The sequence below is a fragment of the Sylvia atricapilla genome, chromosome 2 (assembly GCF_009819655.1).
Source record: "Sylvia atricapilla isolate bSylAtr1 chromosome 2, bSylAtr1.pri, whole genome shotgun sequence".
Taxonomy (NCBI): domain Eukaryota; kingdom Metazoa; phylum Chordata; class Aves; order Passeriformes; family Sylviidae; genus Sylvia; species Sylvia atricapilla.
This window is the reverse complement of record NC_089141.1, coordinates 61,553,988-61,572,820: the sequence shown is the minus strand read 5'-3', so window position 1 is coordinate 61,572,820 and position 18,833 is coordinate 61,553,988. Positions and strand designations below refer to the sequence as shown.

General features: G+C 35.6%; 1 protein-coding gene across 3 annotated transcripts in view; it reads left to right on the top strand.

Annotated features, from left to right (window-relative positions):
- The window catches only part of PCDH9 (protocadherin 9), a 676,877-nt gene that overhangs the window by 438,629 nt on the left and 219,415 nt on the right, over positions 1-18,833 (top strand). For 2 of the 3 annotated variants that reach the window (XM_066313369.1, XM_066313370.1), the window contains exon 3: positions 2,048-2,123. In XM_066313369.1, coding sequence (XP_066169466.1) covers positions 2,048-2,123 — 76 coding nt within the window. Of the gene's footprint in view, positions 1-2,047; positions 2,478-18,833 lie in introns of those variants that run through there. The other variant, XM_066313371.1, reaches the window with a different exon arrangement.

The following is an 18,833-nucleotide window of genomic DNA, read 5'->3' as shown; positions in this document are numbered from 1 at the left end:
GAAGATTTTAAGTTGTTAATTTTAATTAGCTACATTGCTATTGTGCTCATATTGAAGGGGAAGAATGGGATAGCAATTAAAAGTTGTTCAGTGTGGTAGTTCCAGAACAAAGAAGTTTTAAGAAAATATAGCAAAGTGAGAGCTAAAGTTTTCCTTAGTGACATATATAGAGTTAGGTTCTCTGTTGATGTAATGAATACATCCAATGACTCAGAGGATCTATTTGGTTTTCTACAGCTGGATTCTAATCCTAAAGCTAGAAAAGGAACTTAAAAGCAAAATACTAATTATAAAATCACAGCCAAGAGCAAATAGTATTACATTTATTTCTGTACTGAATAACACAGTAATCTAAAGTTGACTTAATCAACCATATCCACCCAAGGGAGATGAATAAAAAGAAACCTGGTAGAGTATATTGATCATCATATAAAATGGTAGCAATTACCATTAACAAATAGTCTTTAATAAGCAAACATACAGTTAGTACTATTAACTTGAGGTTTTTCTCATTAAAAGGAAAATGAAGAAGAGGAGGGGGGGGAAAAAAGGAAAGTTGGGGCCTGATGCTGTTTCAAGATGAATACAGGACTAGTGGAAGATACTTTTTGTAGTATTTTCCTAATGTTTCTTTCTCTTCTGGCTCTTTAGAAATCTTGAATCATTAGTTTAGATCTACCCTATAAATTTCAGACTACTAATATTGATAAGAAATAACCATTAAAATAAACAGTTTCTATGCTCAAGACAAACCTTGTGAATCTCTACTTTATCCTAAATTAATCCAACAAACCAAACCACTGAAGCTGCCAATATTTTTTTGTGGGAAGATATGCTTAACTTAATTTAACCATTCTCTTGAGATACTCTTAAACTAGTTGTTTCCAATCTTTCAAAGCTGCAGTATTTTGATCCATGAAGACCTGTAATATTCCTTTCATGAATCCAGCAGTCATGGTTGCTAAACAATTTGCAACGGTGCAATCAGCTCTGAAGCTCTTGGGGAATCACTATATCATTCTGTGGCCACAATTCAAAAGTCAGATTATTTCTCCAGATGAGAGACGTTCAAAATCAATAATGGTTAACTAATCTAAGTGTACACTGAAGGATGTACTTACTTTTTTTTTTCTTTCTTTAAAAGTTCAGTAAAATGTGTAATTATTCCCTTTTTGTTTGTTGGTTTGGTTTGGTTTTGGTTTTGGTTTGTTTTTTGTTGGTTTGGTTTGGTTTGTTTTCTTCTCTTACCAAATTGGTAATTGTTTCTTCTGCCACAGCATTTTGTGATTTTTTGCTGGCCACTGTGAATTCACACATGTGTTATCAATCCTAATTATCCGATTTAGGTACATGACTGCTATCAGTTAATATACTTACAGATAGCCATTTATTCATCCTACTATTCTTGAAAGATGACAACCATTTTTATGGGTTTGTTTAGCTTGTCTTTTGGATGTCTTTTTCTTTCATTTTGAACTGTGATAATATAGATTTCAACCTCAGAAATATATACTTATTAAATTTTCAGATGTCATTTGCTTCTCATAACATGTTTTGAAATGGTTTATGCTCTCAGAGAGAGTTTTTTAATAGATGATGTTTTGAAAACTATGAGAAATATACCTAATTTTCCACTGATCAGTTTCTTATTAAGAAGTATACCTCACAAATGCATAAATATAGACCTTTGAAATTTGGCTCTCCCATCTGCCAATTTCCTATCTAAAAGCAAGTAAAAAACCTAAAACCTTAAAAAACAAACAAACCAAACCACAAACAAACAAGGAAGCAGGAGAATAGCAATTGCTTCATAAGCATTGCCAGGGAACTATTTGTATGTCAAAAGTTAAAAAAAAATAAAAAAATCAAGAGAACTGAAAAGAAGAGCACTAATCAGTGTGTCCTGTGCTCTTCTTTGTAGTCCCAGCGCCGTGTTACATTTCACCTCCCCGATGGCTCCCAGGAAAGCTGCAGTGACAGTGGTCTGGGAGACCACGAGCCAGTGGGTGGTGGAACCCTGATCTCACACCCTCTCCCTCTGGTTCAGCCGCAGGACGAATTCTACGACCAGGCTTCACCGGACAAGAGGACTGAAGCTGATGGCAATTCTGACCCCAACTCGGGTGAGTCACCACCACTGCTCTGCTTATCTGAGTTGCTTTGCTAACTTTGTTACTTTTTATTTCATCCCTTTGAACTTTGCAATGGTAGAGGTGTTTTTAAGCATGTGCATGAATATTTGATCATATAGCTCATATAGGACTGTTTGGAAATAATGTAGCTTGTCTGAAGTGCCTCATGTTGTAATTTGACTGTGGAATAGAAAAGTTTATCCAGTAGAATAAATGGCTTTATACCAATTGCACAGTAAGTAATAACAGCTGGGGAGAAGGATGTCCTACAAGGTAGCAAGTTTTTCCCTGATATTTGCTGATAGTTCTGTAGATATTTCGCTTTAGATTTTTTTAGGAAAGTTGTTCTAAATATCAATTGAAAGTTCAAAGACATGGAGGTTGCACTGTCTTTTAGACTAACAAAGAAATCAGTGAAGCACTGAAAATTTGAAAGAACCCAAATTTCTTAATGCCTTAGCAATTCCCCCTTGTAACATTAAGAATCACAGGGTTTCTTTGTTAACTTGGGATGGCATAATTTATTTGAACTGTCAGATACAGGTTTTCATACAAATATTAGGGATGAACTATTTGATTTGGGAACTTCTGCCTTTCTCTCCTTTCCTCCTCTATAATACATTTACAATATTGCTGTGTTTTTGTGGGTGCACTAAAAATTGAAGCAAGATCTTAACCAATACTGTAACTGATACTTGGGCATAGGAATGTGGAATATAGAGACCTAGACATACTGGAAACAGGGAGGGGGAAGCAGCACTGCTCTTAGACTTCTTGGGTTTTTTGTCTAGAATGTGGAGACAAAGGTTTAAAGTTTTATCTGTGCTCTTGGACGGTAATTGAACCTGAGTTCTCTTGCATCCCAGGAGTATAGAAATAAGAATTAGTTTCTGTCTTTGGAATTTCTTCCTTTTTGTATAGATGATTAAGTTGTCACTGGGCCTGTACAAACCAGGAGAGAAGGTGGCCTTGGGATCTGATGAACAATATTAAGGTCCATCTCCTCATTTGGGCAGAGCTGGATCTGAATGATGACATTTACCTCATGGCAGATGACAACATGAACTGTGGAATATTGACTTTGGAAGTATTTTTCTCATGTATATATGGGAAGACCAAGAGGTTGTGTTGGGTGAAACTCTACAAAGAAACAATCTGAAATGTATCACTGTCTGAGAGTTGCATTCTGGTTTCTTTTCCTCTATTTAACTTTTCCTTTTTTTTTTTTTTATTTTTTTTTAATTATTTTTTTTCTACCACTGGATATGACACGTTTATTTTATTTTCTTTAGAAAAGCAGAAATGTTTTTGGATATATGATGTTAAACCCTTAATCTTGAGAAATACAAAGAATGATAAAAGAATAGCAACTATGAATAGATTGACTCTGGAGCAAATATGTATGTCTACTTAAGCAAGCAAGGAGCTTAAGTGGAATTATCCACTTAATTCTCTGACCATGTATGAGACTTGTGGAAGGTTTAACATCAGAGAGGAGTTTTAAGGCAGCATTGCATGTTGGCACAATCACATTGGTTTCATAGACTCTAAATTGTACATCTCTTCAAAATACAGCATAAAAGTCCACCAGGAGAGCTAGGGGAAAAGGGCTTAGTAAACTTCACAGCAAGTTATTAAAAGTGCAGTTTTGGAAATTTTGTGTTAAGCATATTGTACAAACATTGTATACTAATCATGATCATCTATTCATGCCTGATATAGACTCTAATAGAAGATTAGTCAGAATGAGTAAATTTTCTTAAAATCTATATGAAAAGTTTTAATATGTTTGTGGCTACACCAAATTTAGTCCTAGGGATGCTAAATTTGTGCCAAATTTATGAAAATCTAACCATCAAGCTGTACTAACGATTAGTGAAGTATTGAAGTATAGGGGGTTTTGCTTTCTATCAGACATTGAAACACTATACTCTGTATCTCATCAAATCTCACAAACTAAGAAAGGAATTATATTGTTAGTACTGTGACAGAAATTTCCCTAGAAAAATCTAGGCCAGGGTGGGAGTCATGTTGCTGATTAGATAGATTTAACTTCTATATTGTATTCAGTATCAAGCTATTGCCTAAGCACTGTATCAAAAGTTGATTTGCTGCTGTAGGCATAAGTCTTTGAGAAGTGAAATAAGATTTAAAGTAGTTTATGATTATTGAAGATCTTGTGGCAATTTTCAGAAGAGAAAAAATGTTCTCTGGTATTACGCAAAATTACTTTGTGGATATTTACATGTGTTCATGATTCATGTAGTTTCATTCAAACCTTGTATTCCTTGACACTCCTGAGCTGAATTTCTAGTCCTATTGCAGTGAAATGTTCACTGGTTGTATTTACCTGTAGAGGTAGTTTCATTTCTGTGGCTATTTAAGGTACTTGGGACATGCTAAAGTAAAATATGCAAGTATAAAGTAAGGAAGAAAGTCCTAGTGGAAGGTTGTAGTGTTATGTACATGTATGCTACCAGTTTTGAAGGATAATTGTTTAACAGTATTTTTATTCTAAATACTTGAACTGAAGAGAAAGCACAGTGTTTTGGGAATGTTTGCAGATGACCTCTACACTAAAAATACAGATTTGTTCCACTGTACTTTTATGAAAGTTCATTCTAAGTAAAAGTTTGATTCAGCTCACGAGAATGTGATGTTAATCTTGATAGTAAAGTCCTTGCCTCATGCTGAGAGCAATTTTGGTTAATGACTTTAATGCTCAGTGAATTGTCTGTGGGTTATTACTGTACACTGCAAAGTTACGTGAATAAAAATACAACCATTGTTTCTCAATATAATGTTGCTACTTTAATTATATTTGAAGAGTGATCAAGGCTCAGGTCTTCAAAACCTCAAATTGGGGGCGGTGTGTGTAAAAAAAGTGCTAAAAGTCTTGCTAACTTGTTACACAAAACTATGAGAAACCTTATTGCCATATTTACTTGCAGTCATTAGCTTCTACAGAGACACAAGGACTACAATTACATGATTTTATGAAATAAACACACACAGTGAGAGTACATTCATCTAGCTAATCTGAAAACAGAAATCTCTCACACTGGGTGAAACTGAAATGAAGAGAGAAGCCAAATATTAACATTGTCAGCTACACGCTGTCACTGTGAGAGAAGGGCAACAAGATAGAAATACGAAGTCTTTTATAATGCTTGGTTTGGTTTGGTTTGGTTCTGCTATGCATCGAATTTGGTTCTGCAAACCAAGTTTGGTTTGCATCATTGAAATCTGTCTGCCTTATTTAGGTCTTTTATTTTGAGGGTTGTATTCATTGTGCTAAGATATATTTTCAATTTCCCTATTGTTACTTAATCAGTATTATTCATGATCAGAGGACTTTGATGTTAACCTGTCAAATGAAATTTCCTTATACTTCACCTTTGTCACATTCACAGCTTGATACACTTGATTCCTATAAAAAGGAATATCTGATATCTATCTAATATCTATTATCTGATACAAGTTCTTTACCTTTTAGCACATCAGAGAAGAATTTAGAAAACATTCCAGTTTTTTTTGTATGTTAAAAAAAAAGTCAATGTAGAATTGAATTTACATATACTACTTTAAAACATCTTTCATTACCAAAATTCCAAGTTTCTAATGGTTTTAAATGTCCATGTCAGGAAGTGTAATTTTAACACAAACACCTTTATCATCAGTTGCATTAAAACTGTACAGCTTTATGATATATTTTAATGTGAATTATTTCTTCAGGTATTGCTCAAAAAAACCCACCTTGCTCTTTTGTTCTCAAGCAGTCAGGTGCAGAGTGTTATTTTTTATTACTATAATTGTGATTTTCATCAGGGTTGTACCCACCTTATTAGTGTAGAATTCTTGCTTCACTGTGGTTTAGTAATGGTTGTCAGGGACTTAAATTTAGACTGGAATTGTTAACGTATCTAAGACTTGCATGCAGCAGAGCTGTGCAATAGAACTGTATGAAGAAAAAATGTGCCTCCTAGTGTAAAGAAACGGAAAAATGCATTTTCATGAAAATGCTTGATAAATCACATTTTGATAGCTGCAAGCTGTGGATGTGATTCATTTTTCTTCAAAGAGATAAAGAGGAATAGCATATATTTAGTGGAGTGTTAGAACTGCTCTAGGGAGAAAGCCTACTACACACTCCGGATGAATCTATGCAATAATTCCAATGGTTTAAAAGCAGATAGAAATATCATATTTATGTCTTCTGAAACATGTTTATGAAGCTAAGTAAATGCTTGCCTAATTTCTACATCTCATTAATAAGTAGTATCAGTATATATCAACAAAGTAATAGCTTTATAAAAACATGGAGCTGTAGCAAAAAGTTGCAACACACCCACCGGTTTCAAGACCATGGTTTTATTTAGTAAAATTAAATAGAATATTCTATTATGTCCTATGTTACATCCAAAGCAATTCTATATTCTTGGAAATTATGTTATTATGATGTCTTTCAGTAATAATGTTTGTGGATAGCTTTTTAATTTCCAGTACAATAAAAATTGTGTGGTAAATTTGGCTGATAGATACCTGAGTTCACACTTTTTAATAAACCTAATACTATGGCAGTTTAGGCAAGTAATGTCAGAGGTGTTAAATGGTACTCTAATTCCAATAATAAGTAGAAATATCTCTGTGGCAGTGGCTTAATTATGATTAAAGTTCAGAGTAATGGCAAAACTGCCTTGTATTACACTTGGTTACATGATAGTGTCCCATGTGAAGAAGATAAGCCTCTTCTGCAAAGAGCTTTGGTTTTGCAGGGTCACTATCACTACACCCAGTGGATGATGATGGTTTAACCTTGTAGGCGTACCCTCGGCTTAACGCTGCCTTTCATTTTGCTGCCTCTCCAAAGTTTCCTTTTTGGCAATAGTGGAATAGTCCATAGCTAAACATCCTAAGGTGTAGAAAGGAATCCTACTGTATTAATGCCTAGATTTAGATAATTTGCTGTCCATAGTTATTATTCTGTTTTTATAAATGAAACTGTAAGGACTGAAATAGGAAGATTTGCCTTTGAGTCATATCCTGCATTACAAACATATTCATACCTCACACAGAATCTAACACTGTCACATTACTACAGGCAAGCAGGAGTAAGAAAAACTGGAGTCAGGTTGGTGAATTAGCTTACAGAAGAGCTATAAAGTAGCCTGAACTCTGAATTCAATCTTAGCCCATACACTTACTTCTTCAAAAAGGTAAATAAAATCTGAGAGGCATAAGAAGATTCCTATCTCTTTGCATCTCTTTGATGCCTCATTGCAGTGAGGATTTAAAAATTGTCTTGGTTTAGGAAAGCCACTGTGCTACATCTGTTCCTATTCTACTCTCTTTTCCTCCACACACTAAAGCTAATTGGAGTGTAAATCAGGAGGCCATAACCATTGAATGAGCAGTAGGAGGGGAACTTGTCCTATTGCTTCTCCAAGAGGAACAGCTAACTTTCCAAAACTTCCTTGCTGCTGCTGCCTGAGAAGGGCACTTGCAGGTCCTCAGCAGTGAGACGAAGAGGCTACATGGGGCAGGGGAACAATGAGAAGGGATTAAGGAGAGCATTAAAGGCAGGGGAAGCTTGTCTGTGAGATGAAATCTGGTGCTTTTGGCTGCCATCACTGATGATATCAAGGACAGTTTAAAACCACAGATGCTTTCGCCGGATAAAAACAAGGGTCTAAAGGACTTAAGAGTTACTTTTCTCCTGTAAATATTTTCTACTCACAAGGCTTTTCTTCATATCACAGCAAGCTCAGATCTACTGCAGACATCCACTGACTTTTTTAAGTTTCAAAGTGATACCATTATCCAGTTAAACCTCTACCACAGGACAATGAACAGTGTTTCACACAACTTTACTTAAATCAAACTGATGATTTAAAATATTCCAGTGATAAAATAGTTCAGTGATTTATTTCCACTGGTGTTTGATGACTTGTATATGGGTTTGCATGGCAAGGTTGTGGGAAGGGGGACTGCAGAGGGTGCTTCTTCGAGAAGACACAAGGGGCTGCCTCCCATATTTGGCAGAGCCAGTTCCCAGTGGCTCTAAAACAGATCCATTGCTGTCCAAAGGTGCACAGCAGCTGGGGGGAATGAGTAAGATAAAATGTGAGAGAAATATACCTGCAGACACTAAAGTCCATGAAGAAAGAGGCAGAGGGTATGCTTCAGACACCAAACAGATTCCCTCTCAGCTTGTGGAGAAGGTGATGCCTCCAGCAACCCATGGAGGGCCTATCCCAAAACAAGTAGATATGCCCTGAAGGAAGTTGCAGCCCATGAAGAGCACATGCAGGAGCAGGAACTGTGGCCCCAGGGGAAGCCACTCTGGATCAGTCTGGTCTTGAAGGCACACACCCTGTGGAAGGAACCCAGGTATTGCTTGGAAAGGACCCTATAATGGCCGGGGTAAGAGTATGATGAGGAAGGAGCAGCAGATACAAAGTTTTACCAACTGACTGCTACCCCCTTTCATATCCCTTAACACCACTTAGTGGCAGGGGCAAGGTGGGGAGGAGTCAGAAGAGGAGGTTCTGAAATAATGAATTTGAGTCTGGGAAGAAGGAAGGGTTGAGTAGTGGGAAAGTTGTTTTCAGTTTTGTTTTTCCTGTTTCTCACAATCCTACTTGGGTTTTTATTGATGATAAATTAAATTAATCTTCCCCAGGATGAATCAGTTCTGCCAGTGATTCTGCTGGTGAATGATCTCCCTTATCTCAACCCATGAGCTTTTTCATCTCATTTTCTTCCTGTCTTGTTGAGAAGAGGATGTGATAGAGAAGCTTGCTGAGCACCTTGGTGAGCAGCTGTGGGAATTCCAAGCCCAGAGAATTCTCAAAATCATGTGATGCAGGCTCAAATACAAAAATAAAAAGAGTACAGGGTTTGACCTGAGACCTTGGAAAAAGCTTCCAAGTTGAGACCTTAAGTAAAAATGTGAGTTTGTAGTTTAGATAGAAACACATTAAGCTAAATTGTAAAAAGTTTGAAAATTTAAAGTTTGAGATATAGCAGTAGTTATAAAAGTAATAAAAAGCTTTAAGGTGAAGTACTGTAAGTTTGTGTGTCATTAGATAATTGGTCAAGAGAGTCTGCACTGCAGCAGAGACATATAAGACAAATTAATTAGGGATTGGTGTGAAAGTAAAAACATTCTTTGTGGCAGTAGTTTATTGGCTAATTAACCTTTAAAAGACCTTGTAACTTATGGTCTTGTGACCACTAACCATGGACTTTTGGCATACGGTGAAGATGTTCTCACCCTTTGATGACACTGCAGCAATAAATAATGCTTTGAAATGTCCGGAAGTGGCCCGGCTTCAAATAGCCAGGGTTAACCCACCAGAATATTAAAGCTGGTATTGTAGTCTCGGTCTGAAAGCATTTGTTTTCAGTTTCTACCACTTATCTGTGTGACTTTACCACCTTTTCTCAATCTGACCTCCAGAAGTGCAAGGATATTTTGACACCCAAGGGACTGCTTTGGCTAGTACAGCATCCTGCATAATACAGATCAGAAATCCTAGTCAATAACCTAAAAAAGTATGTGTCTTCTGCTGGTATCTACAGCATGTGTTACAGAACGATTTCTTGATTTAATAATCTTCAGTGACAGAGAAAATAATACTACATTGCTTACTGACTTCAACTGAATCAGCCTTTTGTTTGATAAAAAATGTTTGGTGTCCACAGTTTAAATGGAGTGCTCAAGTCTTGAATCTGAAATACACTGGGTAATTTGTAGTAGTACTTTAAATGTTGCAACATTTTGCTCTTAAGCACATTCTTTTCCTCTCTGTATTTTAATACTGGTCCAAAGCCTATCCAGTAAAAACAAACACAACCTCCCCCCGCCCCCTCCCCCACACACAAACCAAGAAAAACCCCAACAACCAAAACAAGCAACTCAGGGAAAAAAAAAAAAAAATCTTCTAAATTACAGAGTTTTAACATCAGTTTTTATCTTTATCAGTCATTACTTTTTACTGGCATGGGTTTTTTCCCTGCCTCATGAACATGCTGTTTAACAATACTTTTTAGCAATAGAACAGCAACAGATTTTTCTATTACTTAAAGACTTTCCATAGGAAATTAAAGTCAAAGCACAACTGAACACATATATCTTTAATCATCATGAAATATATTAGAAATATTTTATTAGCATTTTAGATGCTCTATCACCTAACTTTATTTGAAAAAATTCACCTTTTAAAGGTATGATGGTGTGATTATGGCAGAAATATTTGTTTGATATTTTTGAGGTCATTATTTCCAAAATTCAGTGAAATGTGACTCCTTGTTACCTTGATATTAATACTAATTTCCCAATGTTACATATTCTTTTATTAATGGAGTTTTAGTGAAACTCTTATTCCCATAGCAAGTTGACAAATAGAAAGATTATATTTGTGAGAATAAAGTGTTGGATTTAGCATGGCATTGTTAATTTCAGCATTTAAGTGGTTACAGATTCTAAGTAGAATTAGAATTGTTGATTCCTGCAATGAGACGAATATCTTAATGCAGGAAGAATAACCTCACTGCACTCACAAAGACTTGGGCCTGACAACTAGAAAAGAGCTTTGCAGTGAGAGAACTGAGAGTCCTGGTGGATAGCAACATAGCCATGAGCCAGAAAGACACCCTTGGAGAAAATAAATCAGTCTCCTGAACTGCAAGAGAAAGGGTGCTGCCAGCAAGCTGATGGGAAAGATCTTTTCTCACTACTCAGCACTGGTGAGACGCATTTGAAGTGCCAAGTCCAGTGCTGGTTTTTCAAATATGGAAAGGAAATGGAAATATGGACTGAGTCCAGAAAAATGCCACAAATATTATTATGGTATTAGAGCATCTGTCACATGGGGAGATGTTGAGAGAGCTTCAACTCTTCATCCTGGAAAAGGGAAGGCTTAGGAAGGATCTAATTAATGTGTGAAAATACCTGATGTGGTGCAGAAAGGAGTAGAGAGAGAGAGACAGACTTTTCTCAGTAGTACACCAAATTAAAGAAGGGACACTGGGCACAAACAGAGAAATTTTACTTTAAAAATAAGGAAGAATAAAACCCACAACATTTTCTTCTATCAGAACAATAGAACTCTGCAGCGTTTCCCAGAGAGATTGTGGAATCTTCATGGATATTTTGGAAATCAAACAGGACACTTCCCTGAGTTGAGCAAGGTGTGACTAAACACTCTCCAGACTTCCCTTCCAAGCTTAACCATTTTATAATCCTGCAATGCTATAAATTAATTAAATTTGTATTGCATAGATTGTGCAATACAGATGTGAAGAAAAAAAGGAAAGAAAAATCTGTATTCTCTAAAGTAAATGAAATATAAATGCGTAAATTTTTGATAGGATATGATACTATACACAGTATAGAAATCAAACACAAATAGGTACTATCCAGGTTACTCATTTCTTCTCCAGTTTAGCTGGAGAGAGCTCTATCCTGAGGTAGATATCTGAAGTGGATCAAGTAAATCTTGTAAAGCAATGCCTTTATCCCAACACAGGCTATGAATGAAGGCTGTAGAAAATCATCAAGTAATACTCATGTTATTTCCAGAAATTAATGATGAACTCAGCTTCATATTATATACACTGAATTTAGATGCTTCCATGCAGAAATCTAAAACTTTATCCTAAGTGTTTAAGCTCCCTTTTTAACTTACTGAGCACAGAAGCTTTCCTTTAAACTAGGTGCCAAAACCAGGATTGCTAAATTTCATTCTAGAGTCCATTCACTGTATTTCTGATGAGTGTAACAGGAGCTTAAATATTAAATTCAGACAAAGACGTTTTAGATGAAATTTACGCTCCAGAATTTATATGCATAGGACACAGATAATTTGTTTTACATCAGCATTTGGTGAAATGCCTACTTCTTGTTAATTGCACTCTCTTCTTTCCTGTTTGACATCCACATGCAACCACCTTGGGTTCCCCAGGATATTTCTAAACTAGCATTGCCGGTAGTTAGACAGGAGTGAGGTTTAGGTTGAGATTAATTCAAAAAGGTATGAGTGCAGGTGCCATGTGTGTAGCCTCGTGATGTATCCATGACTCATTGAGATGGGAGTTGGAGGTAGATGTGAATTAGTCTGAGATCCAGATGTAGTCAGTGGAGACCTCAATTATCAGAACTGAGACTAGAGACCCAGTCAGTTACCGAACTGAATGATGTGTAGTAGATGTGTCTACTTTAATCGGAGAGGCATAGTTTTCCAAACTATATTGATTGAATTGGCACTGTGCATAGGGGAAGTTGAGACACCTAAATTTAGCTGATTTCCACAAATCCAACCTCTTGCGTGAGATGAATCTCAGATATTCTTGTTGCTAAGGGAATACTCATATCTCCCAGGAGATTTATCAGTTTTTCTTATCTATCCTTACATAATATTTTTCATAGGAAAAGGGCATTTTTAAATTTCATTACTCATTTTTTTACATTATTAATGAAATAATTAAAACATGTTGGTAAACTGCTTTTTGGTGGGAATGAAACCTAGACTTTTGGAAGAAAAATTATGTTATCTTAAGAAAAAAACCCTTATGCATAAGTGTCTTCAGGTTTGACCTAAACTTATTCAGTGACTAGGTATTAATTTTACGACTTCTCTTATGGCTTTATCTCTTTATTTTTCTCATATTTTGTGTTTGTGGGTTTTAAGTTGTTTTGTGGGTTTTTTTCCCCCTAAGGAGAAATACATGTATAAAAAGGGAGGTTCTCTGAATAAAATTTGAAAATTATATTTTACAGGTAGAGAATATTCTATTTTCTTTCAAATATTTGCCTTCCCAAGAAACATTTTATGGGTTTGTACATACACTTGTTCTGTTCTTCTTCAACAGGACGAGAAAGGGGAAGAAAGATTAATTAAGTAGATGGGGGAAAAAAAGGAATTATATTTGCAGTATAAAACCCACAGAAATAAACCTCCTAGAAATAGGAATAAGAGTTGAACCATTTTTTAGTGTAATGCTTTATCCTCTTTCATACTAATCCAGGTAAATACATGTTAAGATAAGTAAGGATGTTAAGATAAGTAGGAAGAAGGAGAATAATAGTAAAATACTTAGGTTTTTCACTCTGTATCACATGTTAAATGTCTTTATTCTGTGGTTGCAAGGTGAAGGTCTGTGTGCTACAGAGACATGGTAGCAATATAAACAAGTAAACTGAGGACATATTTACCTGTGTCAAGGAAAGGAAAATATATAAAAAATCTTATCCAAAACATTCAAAATCTTTTTTTCCCATCTTGAAACAAAAAAATAGATAAAGACATAAATCAATCTTTAACTGTTCAGGACAGATTGAAAATTTTGCAGCTTTGGCAAAAAGCTTTTCAATATAAACCGCATGCTACGTCAGCACAAAACCCACACCCCAAAAACAAACAAGCAGAAAACCCTCAACAAAACAAACCAACAAACAAAAATCAACAATAATAACAAAAAAACCCACAAAAATTTTATTTAGTGACATCTGGACATCTCTTTGAGATAAACATTTTCTTGTGTATACCTATATTTATTTTTTATACCTTTATAAGTTTTTGTAGCTCCATGATGAAGTATTACATAGCACAGTAGGAATAGATTTGGATGCAAAGCAACTGGTGCTGAGAACACAGAGTTAACTGTGTATGCTTCCATGGCAGTTGCTCTGGAGTTTTGTGGTCCATGGGCTGAATGCCCATTAGTTACTGAAGATAATTCTGGTTTCATTCCATTCCAAAGGAATCTCATCCTTGTGCTCCAAATGGTCTTCACAAGTATGTCAGGTGGAGGTGATTAGGAGAGATTCATGTCAGAAGTACACTCCTGCAAGTTAATGTAGCCTTACTATTTAGTAAGATCTATTTCTTTCTACATGAAATAACTCACCTATTATTTTAAACAAATCTGCATTACTGTACCATCATCAAAGTACTTCATGCTCAAATATTCCCAGCATATTTATAGTGATTTTTAAGTTCTTCACTCTGAAAACCACACAAAAATGTCATTTTCAATAGAAAACTTGAAATGAAATTCAATGTGACTACCATTTAGGAGAAGGATTCTTTTTGTGCACTTGGTGATATGCTCCACTACTCTTTTAGATTAGATCTGTGTTTTCTTCAAGATCTAAGGAAAGTGTTTAAGTTCATTGAGACAGATTGAATAACTTCTTTCTTTTACTTTACTGTACTGAACTATTGTATTCCATAACTGCATTTGTTAAATAGTGTCATGGAGATAACTCTAAAGACATACTCATTATCAAGTAAAAATGTCAGTTATAAATGATTCATTCATCTAAAATAACTGGGAAAAAATAAAAACCTTCTCTAAATTTATAATAATTACATATTTTATAATCCAAGAGCTGAATGGTGTGATGTTTATCACTTTACACATCCTTCATTTTGTCTTATGTAAAATATATATATGACTGACAGGAGAGTGTGATGGAGTAATTGACCAGGTTTGATGTTTAATTTTTACTGAATATTAAAAATTGTGTTTTTGTCAAAAAGTAGTGGTCAATTGCTGGATTTAGGGAAGGCAATTTATTACTAAAAACATGTTAAATTGTTGTTATTTAAAATGTACTAAAAATATACAAACACATATTTCAATATTGTCAAAGACTTACACTGTAAAGCAGCAAAGGCAAACAAAATTGATTTTATTTTCAGTAGAGAAGCCAATACAATTTGAATATTTTGGGATATTTTTTCATTTTTTAAATGTATTGGTTTTTCAAAAATGTAACAAAAGAAGCTGACTTTAATTGGTGGTGTTATTCCAAGGCCCTTGAAACCCTGGCACTTACAGTTGTTGTGAGTGTGAATGTGATCTGGCAAGCACAACATAGTCATTAACTAATGGATTGTAGCTACACTCTTTCAATAAAAACGTGTAGGTGGTTAGTAGTACTGTAGTGTTACCAGCAATTTTAAAGTAATTTGTAGGTTAGTTTGTGAAATTAAAAGTGTAATCAAAAATTTCCCTGCACTGCTGCCTTTTCCAGGTGATTTAAACACAGATTCCTTGGATCATTCATGAAAGAAACTAAATGATTTAAAAATAATCAACCACACCACAATGGATTAGTTGTTTGAAATATAGTTTCACGGCTCATATATTTATTTTCATGAGAAATGAAAGGAATTATATAAGGTAGTTGTTTTGTGCCATTACTCCAGTTCTTAATATTTATTTATTAATTTTTGATATACTGCACATGCTTGTCCTACATTATTACTTCATTATGAATGAAAATCATATATTTCCGGTTGTAAATAGGCACTTAATAATATGAATCCCTCCTGCATGAGTAGCTACACTGTATATAGACATATTAATTATACATTTTGCAGAAGACTGAAAATATCTAACATATGTTATAGAGGAATATAGGTCACTGTGACAGCTGTGATAGATGAATACATGCATATCTATGCATACAGACATGCATAGATATAACACTTTCTGCAAGGGTACAGAGATATTCAGACAATCTAGAAGTTAATGATATTGACCTTTGTCTACCCAACTTCCCTTCAACATTAAAAGAGTTAGCATGACTGATTTTAAAGATGCACATCACTAAATATAAGCTGATGCATCAGTGGTTATGTTCTGTAAATACTCTCTGCAGTCTTACCAGTCTCAATTCTCAAGAAATTCTAGCTATGCTCACATGCTTTATTTCTGCGTATCTGGACTCCTGTGTTAGGCATAGGATGCCTGCCCAGTTAATCTTTGAGAAGCCTAACCAAAATAATCTCTTTAGGGAAGTGAAGATGGGAAATTTCTCACATGAGGAGCGGCTGAGGTCACTTGTCTGTTTAGCCTGGAGGAGACTGAGGGGAGACGTCATTGCAGTTACAACGTCATGAGCAGAAGCAGTGGGGAAGGTTCCAAGCTTGTTGTTCTGTTGACCATGACATGACTCAAATGAATGGCCTAAAGCTGGAACAGGCTCCTCAGGGAAGTGGTCATAGCATCAAGCCTGTCTGAGTTCAAAAAGCATTTGGACAATGCTTTCAGGGATATGGTGCGACTCTTGGAGTTAGTTGTCGTGTGCAGGGACAGGAATTGGACTTGAATGGTTCTTGTGGGTTCCTTCCAACTCAGGATATCTAATTAGATGGTCCTAATATTCTATGATTTTTTAACCCAAATTATACATTATTCACACTTCAGTCTCTAGCTTGAGTTACGCCTTCCAATAAAACAAAATGCTTTGCAGTTCAAAAAAACCAACCAACCAACCAAAAAAAAAACAAACCCAAAAAAGCCATACACACACAAAAAACAAACAAACAAAAAACCCCAAAAACAAACAAACAAACCTCCCAAACAAACAAACAAAAAACACCCAAAAAACCCAAGCACCCTTTCTATCCTGGAAGTCAGACAGCATTTTTGAGCTACTCCATGTAAATGGCAGAAGATGTCATGCCAAAAGAGAGGCATGAGTCTGATTAAGTAAAAGATAATGAAGAGTACTGGGACCCAAACTGCAAGTTGCTTTATATGCTTTATTCTCTTTTAGGCTGAAGAGTGATCCACAAGAGCATGCATGAAGAAATTAAAAAAAAAAATCCTTACATGAGCACAACAACATTTAAAAAGCCATTTAACAATAAGCAAATTAATCCTTTGGGAGACATTTTACTACAAAAGAGGCTAATGGTCCACAGTCTTTCCTTTTTGGCCTTTTGTAGGTGTGTATTTCTCCCTTGCTTGCTTGTTGGACAAAAAGTACATTCTACTATTCTGTCTAATCTAGTTCACTCCTGTGAATTTTAAATAAATCTTGTGATTTATTTGTTTATTTATTAACTTTGAAAGAATAAATCCTAGTAGCACTGTATGTTGATGTCTTTCCATATCTCATGTGCTTTGTTTATAATTCCATATGTTTACTTTGGTGACAAGATAAAATGGCTTTCTCAGTGGGTCACATCCAGAAGTGACTGCTGATATTGCCTGCTCTGTTTCACAAGTATAGGGAGAGAGAAGGAGAGAAATTAGATGAGTGTTATTGGGGCAGTGGAGAAAGGAATGGCTTGGAAGGTGTCAGGTAAATTGCCAGCTGGATAGATTATGCATGACAGCATAGGCATTGTGAATGAAAAAATAGAGTGCTGTGGAACTGACATTGTTATATGCAATGCTTCCATGTACATTGAAACATTTTAGAACAGTTCTGTGCTGCTCAAAAGTTAGAAAGCTCTTGTATTTATGGCTCAAAAATGTCCATGAATCATTCCGTCAACTGAACAAACTTGAACAAAAGAATGCCTGTCCTCAGAAGACTGTGAAGTTCCAGAACAATCTGGAAAACAACCCAAACTGAAAAAGAGAGTTCTTAACCAGGGGAAAAGATGAGTGCCATACTGCTTAATTCAGCCTCCTTCCTTTTTGGTCTTGTCAAATGCTTGCCTATTACAAGATGCCAGCCTACTCAGTGTTGTATTCTGCCACAAGATTTATGGCATCTCACAAATCTGGCAGTATACTGACAGCAGTCTTCTACTTTTCTATCCTGGTCATTAAAATCTCTATAACTAGGTTGAGGCTATGAAATTAGAGTAGTAATGGCGTTAAACTGTTGTGGTGCGAGATGTAATGCTCAAGAGCACTTAACACTGATCTCTGAAAGGTATTGAGGAGGTATTTGCATATTGCGCATTTCTGCTAGCAACAGGATTTTGTTGTGTTTTTTTTTGTTTTTTTTTTTTTAATGTTCACTATTATATCATATGCAGTATTACTTCCTCAAATGTGTGTAAGTCCTATACATTCGGTTCAGTGCATCTGAAATTTAAATATGTGACATGCAAATGAATCTCCTTAACACGTCAGGCATAGAATAGTGTATATGGTCTAAGTAAAAAGATGACAAAATACTGTTTTGTTGTGGTTTCTTTTTCAAGTAAATTTGGCAAATCTTGTACCTTAGCCGGATTTCATAATTAGATCATTTAATAGAATCACAAAATCAATCGGGTTGGAAAAGACCTTTGAAGTTATAGAGTCCAACCACCTCATCAACTAAATCATGGCACTGAGTGCCATTTCCAGTCTTTTCTTAAACACCCTCAGGGATGGTGACTCCACCACCAGCCTATTCTGGTGCACATCACTTTTCTGTGAAGAACTTCTTCCTAATGTCCAGCCTAAATCTCCCCTGGTGCAGCTTAAAACTGTGCTGAACTGTCCTGGTTTCTTGGAAAAAGAGATTGACTCCACCTGGCTACAGCCTCCTGTTGTAGAGAGTAGTAAGGTCTCTCCTGAGCCTCCTCCTCTCCAGGTTAAGCAGCCCCAGATCCCTCAACCACTCCTCACAGGAGTTATGTTCTGGGCTTTTCACCAAAATTAATCTAATTTAATTTAATTTAATTATTTAAATTATTTAAATTAGTTTATTAGATGAGAAAAAGCAAATCTATTTTTCACTGGAACACATAAATTACTTTAAACTTGGGTGTAGTGCCTACCTCATTAGCACTAGTTTTGTTTTGATGGCATGTATTCAACAGCTTTGATCATTTGAATTAAACCATCACAGTCAAAAAGGGGTTGATTTGTGATGGCAAGTGTGTCTCTGGATGATACTTCAGCAAAGTCTCAGTTTAAAATAGTTGAGAGATGACCAGCTACAAAAACAAAAAC